This window comes from Tachyglossus aculeatus, chromosome 6, assembly GCF_015852505.1.
Source record: "Tachyglossus aculeatus isolate mTacAcu1 chromosome 6, mTacAcu1.pri, whole genome shotgun sequence".
NCBI classification, from domain to species: Eukaryota; Metazoa; Chordata; class Mammalia; order Monotremata; family Tachyglossidae; genus Tachyglossus; species Tachyglossus aculeatus.
The window spans coordinates 49,450,009-49,468,362 of record NC_052071.1 but is presented as its reverse complement, the minus strand read 5'-3'; the positions used below and the strand labels follow the sequence as shown (position 1 = coordinate 49,468,362).

The 18,354-nt window shown below is 42.9% G+C and overlaps 1 protein-coding gene across 1 annotated transcript in view; it reads right to left on the bottom strand.

Annotated features, from left to right (window-relative positions):
- Positions 1–209: 209 nt before the first annotated feature.
- The window catches only part of PCDH19 (protocadherin 19), a 142,695-nt gene continuing 124,550 nt past the window's right edge, over positions 210–18,354 (bottom strand). Inside the window, exon 9 of the mRNA XM_038747789.1 lies at positions 210–5,208. Coding sequence (XP_038603717.1) covers positions 4,619–5,208 — 590 coding nt within the window. The 3' untranslated portion in view covers positions 210–4,618. The remainder of the gene's footprint in view (positions 5,209–18,354) is intronic.

Genomic DNA, 18,354 nt, shown 5'->3' with positions numbered 1-18,354 from the left:
TGGCTTCCTGCATCGCTGCATCCCACCCCCTCCTGAAACCAACTTGGAGCAATCAGCCCCCTTAAGCCACATTTAACCAAACACTTAACTGCCATTTTATTCCATAATTGCCTTTAATACTAAAATGCATTAAATGCTTGAAGCAGAGAAAACACATTTAAGTTGGAAAACAAAGAACCATCAGATAAAAAGAAACAATGTGGCAGATATACCATTTGAAACATAATTGTAATAATTTAATAAAGCTGCTTTATCATTTTCTTAAAATAGACAGAATGGTGATTCCTTTTTCTTTACAATGATTCAATCACTGTGAAAATGTACATAACATACAGATCAGCATATACAACAATTTATTCTTCATATTATCAGCAACAGAGACTGCATGATGAGACATACCACGTTGAGTCCCACTGAAATTTCACCCTGGTTCGGGAGGTAAAAAGTGATGTGTCAGTAGGCCAAATCCTCTCAAGTAGAGGAGCTGTAGACTTGAGACAACCAATTCCTTAGCATTCAAACAGCACAGGGAGGTATTTGTTGCTGCAATCTAGTTTGTGCTGGGCTGATCCTTGGTCACTAGAGATTCTACCCCAGTTTAGATTCGCTGAACATCAGCTGATGCCAGGAAAATCCCCTTCGCCAGCACTGGAATGGTGGTAGCTGACTCTTCCGCTATGGTGAACTGCAACTCCCAAATTGGATGAAAGACTATCTTTCGCTGCAAAGGCAGCTGAACCAACAAGATTCATCAGTTTTCCCCAGTGACAGACAATGAGTTTCCATGGGTAATAAGGGTTTTGTGTTTTTTTTTTTCAAAGAGCAATTTAAACATATTAATCAGACAAGGTGCTCTTTACAAAGGTAACTTGTTTCCTAGTTGAAAGTAATTCACTTCGGCACAATACGTTACCCAAAGACCATCTCCAGCCTCACAATAAAACAGGCGTAGTCTCAACTTCAGGGCAATGCATTATGCCCTTGAGTGATTTTTTTGTTTGTTTTATTCACGCAAATCCACCCTCTCCCAAACTTTCCCCTTTGAAGATTACTTTCTCATGTTTTTAGAAAGTGCTGCCATGGACTTCACTATAGAAGACAACTGGACTCATGAAATGAATTCCTAATTATCCAACCAGTCAAACACTAGGATTTTATACAATGAGCTTCTTGAGTTCATTTATAACAACAACAACAAAAAAGCACTAGTTATAAAGATTCTTACTGCCCCAGGTGGATCAAGTTTGCCAAAAAGATAAACGTGTGGGGAAAAGTGCGTATCAAAGTGGTTCTCATGAGTTGAATTGAAATTACAATCAACATTGCTGTAATATACAGTAATCCTTTACTGACCCCAAATCCCAGACGCCCCCCCTTGTGCCTCTTCCCTTTCCCTGATCCCACTCCCAGACTACACCTTGCTTTTCCGATTTCAGTCAGCGCCTCTAATTTAGCATTTTGGAGATAATATACCTAACTTTCAAATAGACAAATTGGTAACACATTACCAAGCAGAGATAGAGAAAAAGGTATTAAAAAGATAAAGTATCTTGAGAGGAAGCTAAAAGTCAGGCATTTGGGGATCTTGGGCTAATTTTCCTTTAACTTTTTTAATTGAAGATCAGCGTGTCTAATATTGCAACTTGTCATTCCCTCAACGCCTTGCACATGTATTCAAGGTTTGACAATGAGCTCTCTGCAATAAGGCTGATGGCTCTGTGGATACCTGCCTTTGCGGTGACGGAGCCTGAAGAGAGTCTTAATTTGAACAGGTTCATACCTTACTCTTTCCAGGGGCAGGGAAAAAGGAGACTCTATCTTAAATGACTCCTAACTCCCCATTCCCTGTTGATTCTTTCTCCCAAAACTGGGAAAACAAACAGAATTAAAAAATAAAAAAGTATATGGTAGTGGGAAGCTTTGGGCCTTAGGAATTGCCCAAGTTGTTAGGTCACTGCTGTTGGGTACAAGAGCACCTCCTAAACAGGAAGTGAGATGAAACATAATGGAGCCCCAGCCTTTCCAAAAGGGACTCCGCCTCTCGAGGGGTGGGCACATCACATGCTTGCAGCCAGGGAAATTCCTGAGGTCTGACCCTTTGGTATCCTTAGTCTTTGCCAGGCAAGTGGAATAGGGGAAATGAAACTCCCCGTTAATTCTATCCCTGCTTCAAACCACGTCTTGGACCACTAGCGGTACTTCCCGTCCAACTGAGAAGCCCCGACACTGCACTAGTGTTTCCGGGAGTCAGAGAGCGAGTGGGACAAGAGAATGCTATTTTTTAGAAAATGGTTGGGTGAACTGTCTCCCAAACTACCCTGCATCCAGCCCTTGGCTTTCTCCAACCAGACAGATACAGAGCCACCCACAAGAATAGGCCAGAACAGGGAGTACGGTTTGATGGGGAAGATGGACAAATTGGAGCTGGATGTCCTCAGTTGCAGAAAGCAAGAGAAATCCATGATGCCGCTCATCTAACTGGGTGATGCTCTGCTGCAGGGAGCCGTGTGAGCCCGTGGAGACAACTCGGTCTTTCCAGGCACCCGCCTTCTACCCCCCCAGCACTTGTTCAGAGCCCATTCAAGAGTGGTCACACCTGTGTCCCAACACAAACTGAAGAATTTAATCTGAGAAAAAGGGAACTGAAGTTTTGTAAAGCAACAGTGGACTACTCATTCTGGGTCCACTTAAGAGGGCCATTAGTTGTAGAGACATTTGATTGAGGTAGTTGTCCTAGTAAGGAAGTGTTTGCAGTTTTGCCAGCGGTTCTTTGCTGGAAACTTTTCTAAATTAGCCCCTCGCCACCCCCATCAAATATAGTTAATAATGGACCAAGTCGTGAGCTCTCACAGAAATAACCGAAACCTTAAACCTATTTGACTTTCCTACCTTCACTCCAGAAAAAAAAAAAAGCCTGGTGCTCATTGGAATTCAAGTGCCCTCGCACCAGGAGCCTTCTATCTGCATTTATTTCATAATTTCAATACATTTTACTAATGAGTACAGTTCCAAGACACAGCTGTTTAGTGCCAAGGCCAAGAAGGGGTGAGATCCCTGTGAGTTGGTTTTTGTTTGTTTCATAGCAGTGAACTGTTAGGCAGTAAGGATATACTTTTCATTTGGAAAAAAAAAGGAACAAAAAGGAATAGTTACCTGAAAAAGAGAAACAAAAAACAAAAAAAAAACCAAAACCACACACCCAAGCAGTCAATAATGTACAGTTTGGTTTAAAAAAAATCCGTATATATATTTATATATATGCCCCATCCCACACCAAAAACAAACCCCAAAAACTGTTAAGTAAATCCAATGGATTTATATTTTAACAGTTTCATACATATTCAAAGTTTTCATCACACAAAAATGTACTAGTTATGAAAAGACTCACTTTCATTTTTCTCCATTTGGAAGGCACATTATTTTGATTAGTAACGTTGTTACATTTCACCAGTCTTTTCCTAAGTGTACACTTCATATTGCTTCCTCTACAGTTATTTAGAAGACCGCGGGAGAAGGAAATGATAATCCTCCCCATTCTAACTCCCGATGCACTAAGGTGGTGTAATTCTAGCGATGATTGGGAAACCGAATCAGGGAGTGCGTGTGCATCTAAAGATAGGAGAATTTAGATCTCTAAGTAGATTCAGCCATTCTGCGTTTTAGATGATGGGGGGTGGTGCCTAAACCCTAAATACAATATCTTCTGGAGGAACTTTCGGTGCCTGAAAACCGGAATAAAAAAATTGATTCACATAAAACTTTCAGCTCAATATTTCTGACAAATTAGGTATCATAAGACCCAAAAAAGACTTTCCACAACGATCCGTCGTCGCCTGAAGAAGATGCTGAGATCAGGGGAATACCCTGGGTGAGACGATAAAGCCGTTGCTCTCAGGGTTCGGGAATGTGCGGTTTTTCCCCTGGTCTCCAATATTCGGTCCATAGGTACCGTTGGTTCTATTTGTTTTTTTTTTTTAATTAAAAAAACCCTTAAAGCCTTTTGCCATCACTAAACATACAGTAATTTGCAATATCAAATACGATAATAGTACAGATAGCATGTGACAGCAAAAGGGATCTTAATCAGGGGTGTCCACGGCAAAAGAGCTCTAGATGTGAGCTTTTCAAGGACGTGAGCTCTAGAAACAACTTTTGGTCGGGTTACTGTTTTAAGCCACTGGCTTCTTTCAAACTGGTACACAAGAAATGGCCATTACTTCTCTATACTACGAAAAACTTAATGCATTTACTGACGCTATCCAGATCGTTTGCTTTCAATTGAATTCTTACAAATAATGGTACTTGATATTATAATTTTGATATAGAAAAATATATAAATTCAAAATACTTAGTACAGAATACTTCTCAAGACTGATTTTGTGTTACCATTTCCCCACTCCAATGGCCCCCGTGAACAAGAAACCCAAAGCAAATTTGCTCCAAGTGAACACCCCTGCTGCCTGTTGAAACAAAAGGGATTGTCACAGAACGATAGCTTCATTTATAAACGATACATTTAGGGAAAGCTTTTAAATACAGCGGTTTGTGAACCATCGGAAAGCCATTAAAAACAATACGCGCTTGTCGTCGGATCGTTTCTCCTTCCTTTGTGCCGTGTTCAGAGTACTATGTCTTTCAATCTCTTCCCTCCCGGTGAGTCTCTTTCTCGACATTCTTGCAGAAGCGGGTTGATTTCATGCATTATGTTTTCACTGTCTGCTCCCCGGGGCTCCGCCTCGGTTGGCCGGGAGGGCCCACTGTTCGCAAATGGCTCCAGGTCACGGTTGGTGGCAGGACAGTGCATTATGTTGTAGGACGCCGGGGGTTTGGTGGACAGGGGGCTCTTGAGGCGGAGGGGCGATGTGGTGGGGCTGACCGCTTCGCAGCCATTCCCCGCCTCCCGGATGGCGCCATTGACCTTTGGGCTGCAGAGGGGCAGGTCGACTGTCCTTTTGGCCTTGGCGGGGGCCCGATCCTCGACCGGTTGGTCGCCCCCGTCTTTGCCAAACGTGGCAAAAGTCCTTTTGGTGGTACACTCTTCGTAAGGCTCCGTGTCCACAGTGGTCGCCTCTATGGACAGGGCGATGACATTCCTGCCGTGCTCGGGCGACTTGGCCCGGCTGGGCATGGGGTTCCGGGGCATCCAGCACCTGTCGGAGTGGCCGAGGATCCGGCACTCTTCCCTACAATGAAATCCTTCACTCTGATCTGTTTGGGCAAAACAGAAGGTCAATTTCAGCATAAGGAGAATTAGCCCACTTCCTCCAGGAAGCTCTCCCGATTCATCATTCTGCTCACCAGTGCCCTTCCTGCCAACTCCCATCTAGGACCTTGTTGGCCCTCTCAGCCTCCTGTAGCAGTTTTGTTTTTGTTTACTTCCTCTGCTATTCAAGTTTCTTACTCCTCCTATTGGATGGGTTTTGTTTTGTTTTGTTTTGTTCTCTGTCTCCTGCTTCTAGACTGTGAACCTACTGTTGGGTAGGGACCGTCTCTATATGTTGCCAACTTGTACTTCCCAAGCACTTAGTACAGTGCTCTGCACACAGTAAGTGCTCAATAAATACGATTGAATGAATGAATGAATTAATGGGTGAGATTCACAGCACTTATGGGTGTGTGAGTGTGTGTGTGTGTGTGCGTGAGAGAGAGAAAGAGAGAGACAGAGAGAGAGAACATCTCGGGGAGGCGCTGTGAGGGGGCTTGAATAGGACATATTAAATTTTTCAAAAAATTTTGGGCCTTTCTTCCCAGTTAGTTGGTCAGCTTCTGGAGAGTGGGGATCAGTTCTCCAAACCTCTACTGTACTCTTCTCCCAAGCTCTTAATGTAGTGCTCTACAAACAGGTAGGCTCTCAAATACAACTGTCCTTGCTATCTAGGTAGTAATGGAGAAAATAGAATCCAAGCTCTTAAGCAGGGTAGATAAAGATAATCATTTTAAAACACAGCAGCTTACTGTGCCCACAATCTAAATCATGGTCTGGTGGAAAAGCATGGGCCTGGGAGGGGGTCAGAGGACCTGGCTTCTAATCCTGGCTCTGCCCCTAGCCTACTGTCACTTAATTTCTGTGTGCCTGCATTTCCTTGTTTGTAAAATGGGGATTCAATTCCTGTTCACCCTCTTCAGACTTTGAGCCCCATGTGGGACAGTGACTGTATCCAACCTGATTAGCTTGTATCTATGTCCTGGTACAGAGTAAGCGCTTAAAAAATTATATTCTTATTATCATTATTATCATCATTATTATTAATGATAATAGAGTGGGTATGTTCCTATCCCTATTTTACAAATTAGAAAAACAAGTTCCAGAGAGGTCTAGTGATGAACCCAAAGGCAGACAGGAGAGCCAGGTCTAGAACTCAGCTTCGTGGCCTTTCCGCTAGGCCACACTGACTCCGTGCCAGTCCCAGAAATTATCAACATTACCAAAATGCCACAGTGCTGTTGCTCTAAAGTGTTACTTTCAGAGAGCCCATTATTTTATTGATTTTTATTCTGGCCAAGGTGAGAACTGGGTTTATAACAGATTATTGTCTGCCTTGCCTCTCTCACTCTCCCTCCTCTCCCCTAATGATAATATTAATAATGATGGCATTTGTTAAGTGCTTACTATGTGCATTGCACTGTTCTAAGTGCTGGGGGATACAAGCTGATCAGGTTGTCCCAAGTGGGCTCACATTCTCAATCCCCATTTTACATATGAGGGAACTCAGGCTCAGATAATTTAAGTGATTTGCCCAAGGTCACAAAGCAGACATGTGGTGGAGCCGGGATTAGAACCCATGACCTCTGACTCCCAAGCCCAGGCTCTTTCCACTGAGCCCCGCTTCTTCTCTTCTCAGGAAATACAACCTAAAGGGAAACAAGTTATAATGAGAAATATATTGAAAATAGGTTTATCTGGAGTGTCAAAGAGCTTAAAGTCAGCATTTCTGTTATCAATAACCTCTGCTAACAAGCATCACATATTAAACTTTGTTCAACAGGAAGGGAAAAACATCAACCTGTCAGGGAACCTAGGATATGACTTGTTAGGGTGTGTTCAAACAGAATAAAAAAAAAAACAAAAAAACTTTTGCCTAATTCTGTATTGGAATATCAGTGAAAAGAAAGTCACAACACTCATCAATCCTAGCATCAGTTCCTCCTTCTAAAACGAGGTCTGTCACTTCCAGAACTAAAACCTCATTCATTCAATTGTATTTATTGAGTGCTTACTGTGTGCAGAGCACTGTACTAAGAGCTTGGGAAGGACAAGTTGGCAACATATAGAGACGGTCCCTACCTAACAACGGGCTCACAGTCTAGAAGGGCTCATCCGCCTGCCTCAAAGTACCTGGGTTTTTGTACAGGGCTTTTATTCCAAAAGAGCCTTCCCATTACTTATCTCATTTTTGCCCTCACAACAACCATGTGAAGTAGGATGAAAGGCAGGTATTATTATCCACATTTGGCAGATGAGGAAACTGAAGAACCAAGAGGTTAGGTGACTTGCCAAGCCCACACAGCAGCCTGGTGGCAGAACTTGGCCTCAAATCCAGGACCTCCGCACTCCACTAGATTATAAACTGTTGAAGGCAGGGATCCTATCTGCCAACTCTGTCTTATTGTATTCTCCCAAGCACCTAGTATCTAGTCTGTACCTAGTATAGTACAGTGCTCTGCACACAGTAAGCACTCAAGAAATACCACTGATTGCCTTACCCCATCTGTGATTAGAAGAATTGCCTTAAGGGCCATAGTCAAGAAATCAGAGGGAAACTTCCATAGGGAGGTTGCCTGAAACGGGACCCAGGAAAAGTGGGGAAAATTCAGGAGTGAAATCCAGCTGCTACCCTGCATTTCCACACAGGGTAGCTCACTTAAACCCAATGGCAGTATAATAGTCACATTGTCTCCATCCCAGCGTCACCAGCCGAAAGGGACAGGGGACTGCAGGGAAGTGGAAAAATAATTGAAAAGTCACAGAGGGCAGGAGGGATGCAGCAAGAACAGAGTTATCTGACTGGCGGACAGAGACACAGGGAGGGCCGATGCAACAATGTTGCTTGCACTGAAATAAAAGTCAATCCTGTTTCTGCACCACTCACCCTATCCTGGGTGATGTTTCCTTCCACTTCCTAATCAGTGCCAAAAAGACTTGGTTCTTCCTTCTGAGCGTGTAAGTACTGCTCCCTCCCCTCTGTCCCCGGCACCTCTACAACACTTAGGTACAGATCTTTCTACCCATTCCATACCTTACCTCTAATTTATTTTAATCCCTTTCCCACATTGGATTGTGAGCTCCTTTAAGGGCAGGGATCATCTTCCAACGCCCCCAAGTGCTCTCAGTATAGTGCTCTTGCACATAATAAGTATTCAATAAATACCAACGGGTTGATTGATTTATAGATTGGATCCTGGAAATGGCTCAGAACAGACATTGGTGTTCTCCCCGCATTATGAAAAACTGTTAATCTGGGAGCTTTGTTACTAACCGCTGTTTTCCCGATGTTATTTGTATGTCCCTCACATTCTAGCTCAAGGAGCGGTTAATAAAAATTCCCATCACATCCCTAAATGCACCAAAATATGAACAGCGTAACATTTAGAGAAAACAAGGAGGATGGGGAGGGGTGGGGGGAGCAGATAACGAACACATATACACACTCAAACCACAGAAAAGTCTGCCTAAAATGTTAGCCATGTCTGTCTTCCCGCTGTGCTGCCTCTGAAAGGCCAGGTGGACACAGTTTCTGTGAAAGTCTACATTTCACTGTCTTCTCCAAACAATAAACTCTCCGAGAACAACAGCCACAGCCAGGATCCACACCAAAGCCATTTCCTTTATATTTTGATTTTGTTATTGTTTGAAGATGATTGGTGCCTTTCTGTCCTGCCTTATTCATCCCCTGCTTGAGATGAAAAGTTCTCAGGGCAGCTCTGGCTGGGGAAGCCAGAAAGTTCAACAGTTGGAGAGAAGGCCTTGGGATCTGATCAATCCCCAAGTTTAATCCTGGATGAGACCCCCATTTATTGTACACCCCTGGGTGTGTTCCCTTGGCATTCTTGATGTCAAGTAGAAAAAAATGGAGTAAGCACAGACAATTCCCAACATATAGTTTCATCTCACTCAGTGGAAAAAGGGGGAAAGCAGAGAAGGGAGGAAGGGGGAAAGGGAAAGGAAGGAGGGAGAAGGATTTCCTCACAGAGTCAGCAATGAAGACTTGGAAGCAGACTTCTCACTTCCTGCTTCTAATTTGAGGGTTTTCTCCAGCAGCCAAGCTCCTTCTCAAACCAAAACCATCCATTCCTGCCGAGGCCAACCACAAGATGATTTACCCTATGGATATCTCTGACGTTTGCCTGAGGCCCCTCCAAGAGGAAAATCCACGAAGAGGAGAAATATTTTAATTATGTTGCCTTGTAGTCATGATTGCAAATCTGTTAGGTTCAGAAGCAAAAAGAAGTAGAGCTGCATTTGGCTTTGACGTAAATCTATTAGCCTTTAATTTTTAAGTAGGAAGAGGTTGAAGTGCAATGTTAATGGAGCTTGTTGAGGGAGACTGTCCCGGGGAACTTAGTGGATGTCATTTACAATGCCTATGCCTTATTTCTTAAATTATAAGGTCAAACTAGATTGTAGCAACCAGGATTAGTTCCAGATAAGTGGGGAGATATTTGTTTGTAAGACTGATGGGCGAGAATTCATCTTCATCTTTCAATTAGAAATTATGCAATTAAGGAAATAAAAAAGGCACTATATGGCCGGTCTTTCCCCACCCTCTCCAAGTGCCCGATTCCTCTCTAAGCAACATATTTGTCCAAGTCTTTTTAGGGTTGATTTCAGCCAATCAATGGTATTTATTGAGGGCTTATTGTGTGCAGAGTGCTGTACTGAGTTCTTCCATGTATCCTTTCACCTCCTCCTCCTCTCACGATGGGACAAGAGGGGTCCCATTCCTCACTCAAATCCTTCTCAAAATCTCACCTCTAGGGAAGGGCCACACGAATAATCTTTCCCTGAGGAGAGAAGTTTTTCATCTCCCCACTGAGGCACAAACCTGACTCCAAGCCATTACGAGCAAAGCTGGGCAAGTTCTGCCCAATACAAATGGCAGTAAACTGTTGGTGTGGAATTTAATTATGGAGCTAACTCTTCTTTCGGGGAATAGTGGGTCAGGGAGGGAAGGGAGGATTATCACTCAGCTGTGGTAATTTACTCTTTCAAGACCCCAGGAGAGTGTTTTAAGCCTGATCTAATCCCAGTCCCACACAAGCAAAATTAACTCAATGTTCTTGAATTTTGGGGGGCAAACTTTTATAAGATACAGGACCCTGGGGTCCTGGAAGAATTCATTTACCTCATGCAGGTGGGCATTTAACTCAGAGAGTGCTTTATTCTCAGAGGCTCACCACAGGTTCAGGTCTTTGCCTCATAGTGAATATAAAATCCCAAACACTAGCATTTAAGAGTAGTTAGCTTGAGTTTATCAGACAGATTTAATAATATGGTAGGAAGTAACTTCATAACATTCATGTCAGCACATTTTGTTCTGGTCCAATCTCACTCCTATATAACCATTACCTATATAAGTGGAGCAGCAGGAAATTAGCACCTCCTTGCACGGCATGAACCCTGGACAGTACAAAGTGGACCCCCTTCATTTACAAGCCAGTAGCAGTTCATCACGGTTTCATATTGAAACTTTGCATTTGAAAAGGAAAATCACACAGATATGAAAGTCAGTGGAAGGATCCCTAAGACTGTGTAGGACTCACGAAAACATGCTGCTGTGCACTCGTTTGTTTTGTGATGTTTCTATTCTAAGCACTGGAGTAGGTACAAGTTAATTAGGTTGGATACAATCCCTGTCTCGCACAGGGCTCAAAGTCTAAGTAGGAGGAACAATAGATATTTAATCCTCATTTTACAGTTGAGGAAACTGAGGCACAGAGAAGTTAAGTGACTTGTCCAAAGTCACACAGCAAGCAGTTGGAAGAACTAGGATTAGTACCCGGGTCCTCAGACACTCAGTCTCATGTTCTTTCCACTAAGCCATGCTGCTTCTTCATGAAGACTGGTTGGTAGTTTGGGGAGAGGGACAGAGACAAAGAGATGTAAGAGAGTTATACAGAGCAAATGAAATTTGCACACAAAGTCACATTGCTTACACACAGGCAGAAGAACCTGGCACATAAAATTCATTAGCAAGCTTGGAGTCCAGAAACCTTTCCGCTCCAAACATATCTGAAACCCAAGAAACATTAAGAAAATGCTGTTTCTGCTTCTACCAATATAGAAATTTGAGAAGGGGACTCATTATTGGGGAATTAAGGTGAGATGCCATTTGCAAACCTTTGGGCAAGATATTTAAAAGTTTTAAATAAAGCTCAGACTGCAGAGGACATGGAAAGGAAAACAACTGGCATTGGCTAAGGAAAATTACTAAGGAAATCATTCGAATAGAAAGAGTTCCAACCCTCCACTGTTTGGGGCAGATAACAACAAAAGCCTGTAAGTACTGCCCTTCTCCTGGCTTGAAACAGCTACGTGTTAGGATGGGGCTAAACATGATAAGTGACCAACTGGACAAAGTTTGTCTATACTCTAAACCCAGAATAACCTAATAGATAGAAACCCTGAAAGTTCCATGTTTTCCCAAATGCTCTTTCAAGTTTTAGAAGAAAAGGCATTTGAGAGTCCTCAGTCAGTTCTATACAGGCACCTATCCAAGGATGAATGTGTTCAATAATGCTGAGTTGATACAGCATCCTATATTATTTCAAAGTTTCTACTGATCTGGGACACTAATCAGTACCAAGACAGTCGAAGATGACAGTTGCACGAGAAGCGACCTACCATTTCAAACAGTGACCATCGATCAATTAATCATCAATCAATTAATCAATTAGAAAGCAGTGGTCAATTTCAGGCTCAGTTGCTGATCCAGTAGACTCAGTCATCAAAACAAAAATAGCATAGAAAAAGAATATTCTAGGAAATGACCACCTCCCCAAGGTCCAGTACAACCCTTCAGTCAAACAAAGCTGAGTGCTTACTGTGAGCACAGCACTGTACTAAGCACTTAGTGTACAATACAGCACAGTTGGTGGGCAGGAGCCCTGCCAGCAAGGAGTTTACCTGAGCTGTGTTGTCAGCTAATTCACAAAAATGAGCAGAAAACCAATGACAACTCTCTATCACAGTGACTACACACTTGTACCTTTAATGAGGGCTGATACCCAAGTCTGGCGTTTTGCATCTTGAGGTCTGCTAGGAAGCAGATCAATTAATTTAGATTTCATTAGCATAATAACTTGATAATCACATCCTAAATGAGGTAATACTGAACCAGAAGGAGTGAAGAGGAACCAGAAGGAAAAAGAGTAAAGACCAACTAAGAGTTCTGGGAAATTCTATAATTCCCGAAAATGATAGGAACAGAGTGAGTTGGGATAGCAAACTGCATCCCGAGGCAGCCATCATGTCAAATTAAGGCCCCGTGGGCACCACTGTTACTACCACAGTATTTAAAGACTCACATGGTGGAACTGCTTTTTCCAGTCAATGTGTCGTTCCTACCAAAACAATTCAGAAACTGATGCATGCCAAAAGAAAGACTTCACCCTCTTGGTAAAGAAGCATCAGCAAGTGCCTGGTGAGGTTTAGTGAAGGGAGCCAACGAATGAGGTCACACACTTTGGACCATGTCTGCAACTCACACAGCTAGAGAGAAAGGGAGGAGCCCTGAGATTCCGGGATCGGTAACTGCCCTTTTTCCCTCATCGCTTCTCAAACAGCCAGATGTCTCATAGAATCTGTTTGGAAATTGCTAGAAACGGCGGTGAAAATGCAACCGTGGTTTAGGATCTGAAAAATGGCAACCTAGCTCTGCAGCTGCAAGGTGGGAAGTGCCTGGCCCTGACATCCTGCAGACAACAAGAAGCTTCAGTAAAAAGAAAGAAAGAGAAGTTGCCACATCTGCAAAGCATTCAAGAGGATGCCAATGGATGGTCTCAAGTTTGGGTGTTTTTATAGACACCTGAACTCATGAGACCAGTGAAGTACTGCAGCCTTTGCAGTGGGATAGGATTTAGAGTCCGAAATCCTCACTGAACACATCATAAAAACCCATCTGTCAGCACGTATTTATTTTTTCTCCCTCATTCCTGCAGCTCTTTTTTTCTTCCTCCTTCTGCTTCTCATATTCCTCTATCCCTCTCCACTCAGCTCTCCCTCATTGAGAGGCTCCTCAGTCCCACCCCAGGCACTGTTTCCTGCGGAAACCACCTGATCTTGCATGTCCCTTCCACAGCTGTGGCTGACAGAGTTGGGCCCTTCCAAAGTAGCTGACAACAGAAAACATAAACCCACCACCTGGCTAAAGTGACTCTGTGGCAGTTGGTGGTTCTCTGAACGGGAGCAAAGCAACTCACAAGCTGCAACTTCGGACGTGGTAATAGAGGAGCCCCAGGCACTTTGCACGGTTACCTAATATTTGGCCTCATTATGGAATTGGATTTCTTTGCCCATTCACAGCCTAACGCCTTCCTCCCAACTCTTCATCAAATTCACTTATCCCAATGCAACACGAAAGCAGATTAAAAAGGTACCCCTTTCAGAATTCAAAGCAATTGAATTACCATCAGTAGAATCGGTAGTGGTGAGCTGGACGAAGAGGCAGAGTTAAAACACATGGAGGTATGAGTGCTTCAGAATTTAATATTTATGATAGATGATAGTGTGGCATGTTCAGTTAAGACCATCTAAGTTGCAATTTGGATCATCACAATTATAACTGGAGTTTCCATTTCTGCATAGGCGCTTGATCCAATTCAATCCAGGAAAGAGAAGAGTTTGGTATGTGTCTAAGTAGAAATCATTTGGGCCGTTGCATGGGGAGCAAGGAAATGAAGCAGAGAGCAGGCTGGAGAATTGAGAAAGACAGGATGCTGACCATGTCAGAGAGAAGCAGAGATTGACTGGATATTAGCCTCTGGGGTTTGGTTACTGCTATGGGGAGGATTATATAGCTAAGAGCTGGATTTCATTTAACTACCTAGGAACCACTTGAAATGGGTGTTAAGAGGTAAAGTAGATGACTTCAAACATGGACAATGAGAGAATCCTAAGGAAGCAGAACCTCAGATCCAGGAGGAGCAAAAAGGTGAGCGTGGTAATATGGATCAGAAGAGGCTTCAGTCAAACAATAGAGTTTACTGAGTGTTTACTGCTTGCAGAGTGCTGCAATGTTTGGGAGAGTGCAATACGATTAGTAGAAACCCTCAGGACCGTCGAGAAGCTTCCAATTCATTCATTCATTCATTCAATCGCATTTATTCATTCATTTATTCAATCGTATTTATTGAGCACTTACTGTGCACAGAGCACTATACTAAGCACTTGGGAAGTACAAGTCAGCAACGTATAAAGATGGTCCCTACCCTACAGCGGGCTCACAGTCTAGAAGGGGGAAACAGACAACAAAACAAAACAAGTAGATGGGTGGCAATGCTATCAGAATAAATAGAATTATAGCTATACACACATCAATAATAAAATAGAGTAATAAATATATACAAATAAAATAAAAAGAGTAATATGTACAAATATATACAAGTGCTGTGGGGAAGGGAAGTTGATATTCCTAAGCACCAGCAGAGATTGCCCATCCACCTACATATCAAACAGAAACTCCTTTACAAAGCCTTTAAAACATTCAATCACCCTGCACACTCCTACCTTACCTCCATGATTTCTTACTACAATCCAGCCCTCACACTTCACTCCTCTAGTGCCAAAATAGTCACTGTATCTCGATCTCATCTATCTCATTGCTGACCTCTCACCCACATCCTGCCTCAGCTTGAAATGCCCTCTCTCTTCATACCCAACAGACGATCATTCTGCCCACCTTCAAAGCCTTACTGAAGGCACATTTCCTCCAAGAGGCCTTCCCTGACTAGCCCTTCTTTTCCTCTTCTCCCATTCTCTTCTTCATTGTCCTTGTACTTAATAATAATAATGGTGTTTATTAAGTGCTTACTATGTGCAAAGCACTGTTCTAAGCACTGGGGAGGTTACAAAGTGATAAGTTGTCCCACATGGGGCTCACAGTCTTAAGCCCCATTTTACAGATGAGGTAACCGAGGCACAGAGAAGTTAAGTGACTTGCCCAAAGTCACACAGCTGACAATTGGCGGAGCCGGGATTTGAACCCATGACCTCTGACTCCAAAGCCCGTGCTCTTTCCATTGAGCCACGCTGCTTCGATTTGCAGCCTTTATTCACCCCTTCTTCAGCCCCACTGCATTTATGTTCATAGAGCTTAGTACAGTGCAAGCACTTAGTACAGTGCTCTGCACACAGTAAGTGCTCAATAAATATGACTGAATGAACAAATATCCATAATTTATTTATACTAATGTCTGTCTCCCCCTCCAGACTGTAAGCTCACTGTAGATAGGGAATGTGTCTTCCAGCTCTGTTACTCGGTTATTTCCCAAGTGCTTAGGACAATGCTCTGCCCACAGTAAGTGTTCAAAAAATGCCACAGATTGATTGACTAAGCAACTTTAGTTTTGGGTGCCTCTTGGTCACAGTTTTCTGTACAGTAAAAAAAAAATGCAAAGCCAATCCTGACCCATAGCATATGGCAACACTGATTTTCATTTTTATGATTCACACTTGGGCCCCCTGCTGAAATGGACACAAAATCAAACAAAGTTCACTACACAGGTTATCTATACACTTGGCTACTCAGAACCACCTGTGGCAATTGTGTAGATATCTTACACACCTTATTACATTAGAATACTAATCCTTACAAATATCTAATTTTCCTTATTCCAATCTGTTCATGATTTCAATATCTATCTCCCCCACTAGATTGTAAGCTTCTTGAAAGTAAAGATAACAATGATGGCATTTGTTAAGCACTTACTATGTGCAAAGCACTGTTCTAAGTGCTGGGGAGGATACAAAGTGATCAGGTTGTCCCAAGGTGAGCTCACAGTCTTAATCCCCATTTTACAGATGAGGTAACTGAGGCCCAGAGAAGTGAAGTGACTTGCCCAAAGTGACACAGCTAAGAGGTGGAGCTGGAATTAGAACCCATGACCTCTGACTCCCAAGCCTGTGCTCTTTCTACTGAACCATGCTGCTTCTCTAGGGATCATCATCAATTGTATTTATTGAGCACTTACTGTGTGCAGAACACTGTACTAAGCGCTTACTAAGTGTGATCTAGGGATCATATCCTACTCTCTTAAGCAGGCAGAGACTCCAGATTGACTGCTTAAATGTAATGGTAAGAAAAACTGGGAGGTTCAAGCCCAATCATGGGGAAAGAGCAAAGGGGGCATTTTCATCACCACTGAAACTTTAGAAACAGCAGCCAACGTTCCTCTGAGAAGATAAGGATCTGATCCTCCAGAAATGTGGCAGGAAGTTGGGTTTTCCAGATGATCAGCCAGCCCCGGAAATGAGTCCAACACAATGCTGAAACTAGGACTTGAAAATGTCAGGATGACCAGATGTTCTCAAGGAAGAGGGAGGAGAACGGAAGCTGCAGAAATGGAGTCTCCAATAACCTTTTCCACCCTGGAAATACCCAGGCTCTTTGGGAGCTGAGTGCTGGGTTATGGGGAATCACACACAAAGTGTCATTGGTGTTTTTCTCACCCACCATTGTGCCAGTTCCCTAGAAAAGGCCTCAAGATGAACACAGGGGAGGAAAACACTCAAAAAGCTTAACTACCTCCTTGAATATCCGGCTTTTCCCATCCGGGACCATAAAGTTCCTTGAGTGTTCCTTTGGCAACCCTATGGAATACTGTAGCCATGATGACAATGCTTCTAGGTTCAGCAAACAGTGTGATCATTAAAAAATTCATTTCAAAATCTTTCTGGAAGCTAATAAATTTTACAGCAGTTTCAATCCTTTCTCATTGCAACAAAGAAAAGCTTAGTTCCAGACAAATTAAAAGTAAATTGATTGCCTAAGGGAAATCTATTCAAATATCACTTTTCCCTGTTAGAAATCTTTGCCTGAAAAATTAAGAAAAACAAAGAGAAAGGTAAATGGAAAAAAACAGAAACACGGAAGCAGTGGGCAGAGAGGAAGACCCAGGGAACGAAAGAAAAAGAATTAAAAACAGACAAGATGCAGAATGGCAGAGACAGAACTGCCATCAAACTTTTACATCCTTATTTGCAAAACCAGGGCAAAAACAAAATTTTAAAATGCAAATGTGCCACTGGGGTTTAGGCCTAGCATTTGTGCTGGAATCAATGAATAATAAATATGAATAATTAATTGTAAAGTTGAAAGAATCAAACATTACCTTACATGTTTCCTCATTATTAACCATCTTTCGTGGAACAAAGTTCAGCTGATTCCTTTAAGATGACCCAGGGTCATTCTCTTCCCAAGTAATGGCTTCCAGTGCAGGAAGACACTGGAGTTAGGATTTTTAGGATATCAGGAATTGTGGGGTTGAGGCACCAAAGCAAGGAGGCCACCCCAGGGGGAAGGCCAAGCGGCAGAAGTAAGCGAATACATTGCCAACATGTTTAGCCCAGTAAAAAGGATAACAGATCATTAGGAAAAAGGAAAAATGTTTACTCCCCACTGTCATCATTCTTTGTCCCAGAAGCACTTTTTCCTCTTGTTCCTCCTTTCAATCAGCAGTTGGGTGGTCCATTTTCACTTTGGCCCCATACACATCGAGAACCAGACTGGTCTTAGGACACTTGGGGTTACAATGCTACTACTACTAATAATAATAATGGCATTTGTTAAGCACTTACTCTGTGCCAAGCACTGTTCTAAGCACTGGGGTAGATACAAGGTAATCAGGTTGTCCCACGTGGGGCTCACAGTCTTAATCCCCACTTTACAAATGAGGGAACTAAGGCATAGAGAAGTGAAGTGACTGGCTCAAAGTCACACAGCTGACAAGTGGCAGAGCCGGGATTAGAACCCATTACCTCTTACTTGCAAGCCCGTGCTCTTTCCACTACACCATGCTGCTTCTCACCATGGGAGCTTCTTTGGGGCTGCTCCGTGGCTCTCCCAGTGTGATGGACGAGCCCTGGAATCAGGGCAGCAGACACAACTAAGGTTTAGATCGCCCAAGATAAGATATACTTTCTCAAGTGTTTAGAACAGTGCTCTGCACACAGCAAGCACTTAATAAATATGATTGAACGAATGAGTTCAGCCCTCACACTGAGTCTGACTCATGACAGAGGTCTTGGGTTCTCATTGTACTGAGTGCCAGGGTCACACACAGTCAGAAAAAAAAACCCCAACAAAAACAGTACAGGGGATGAATGTTGTCAACCAAGTCTGTTCTATAGTAAAAATC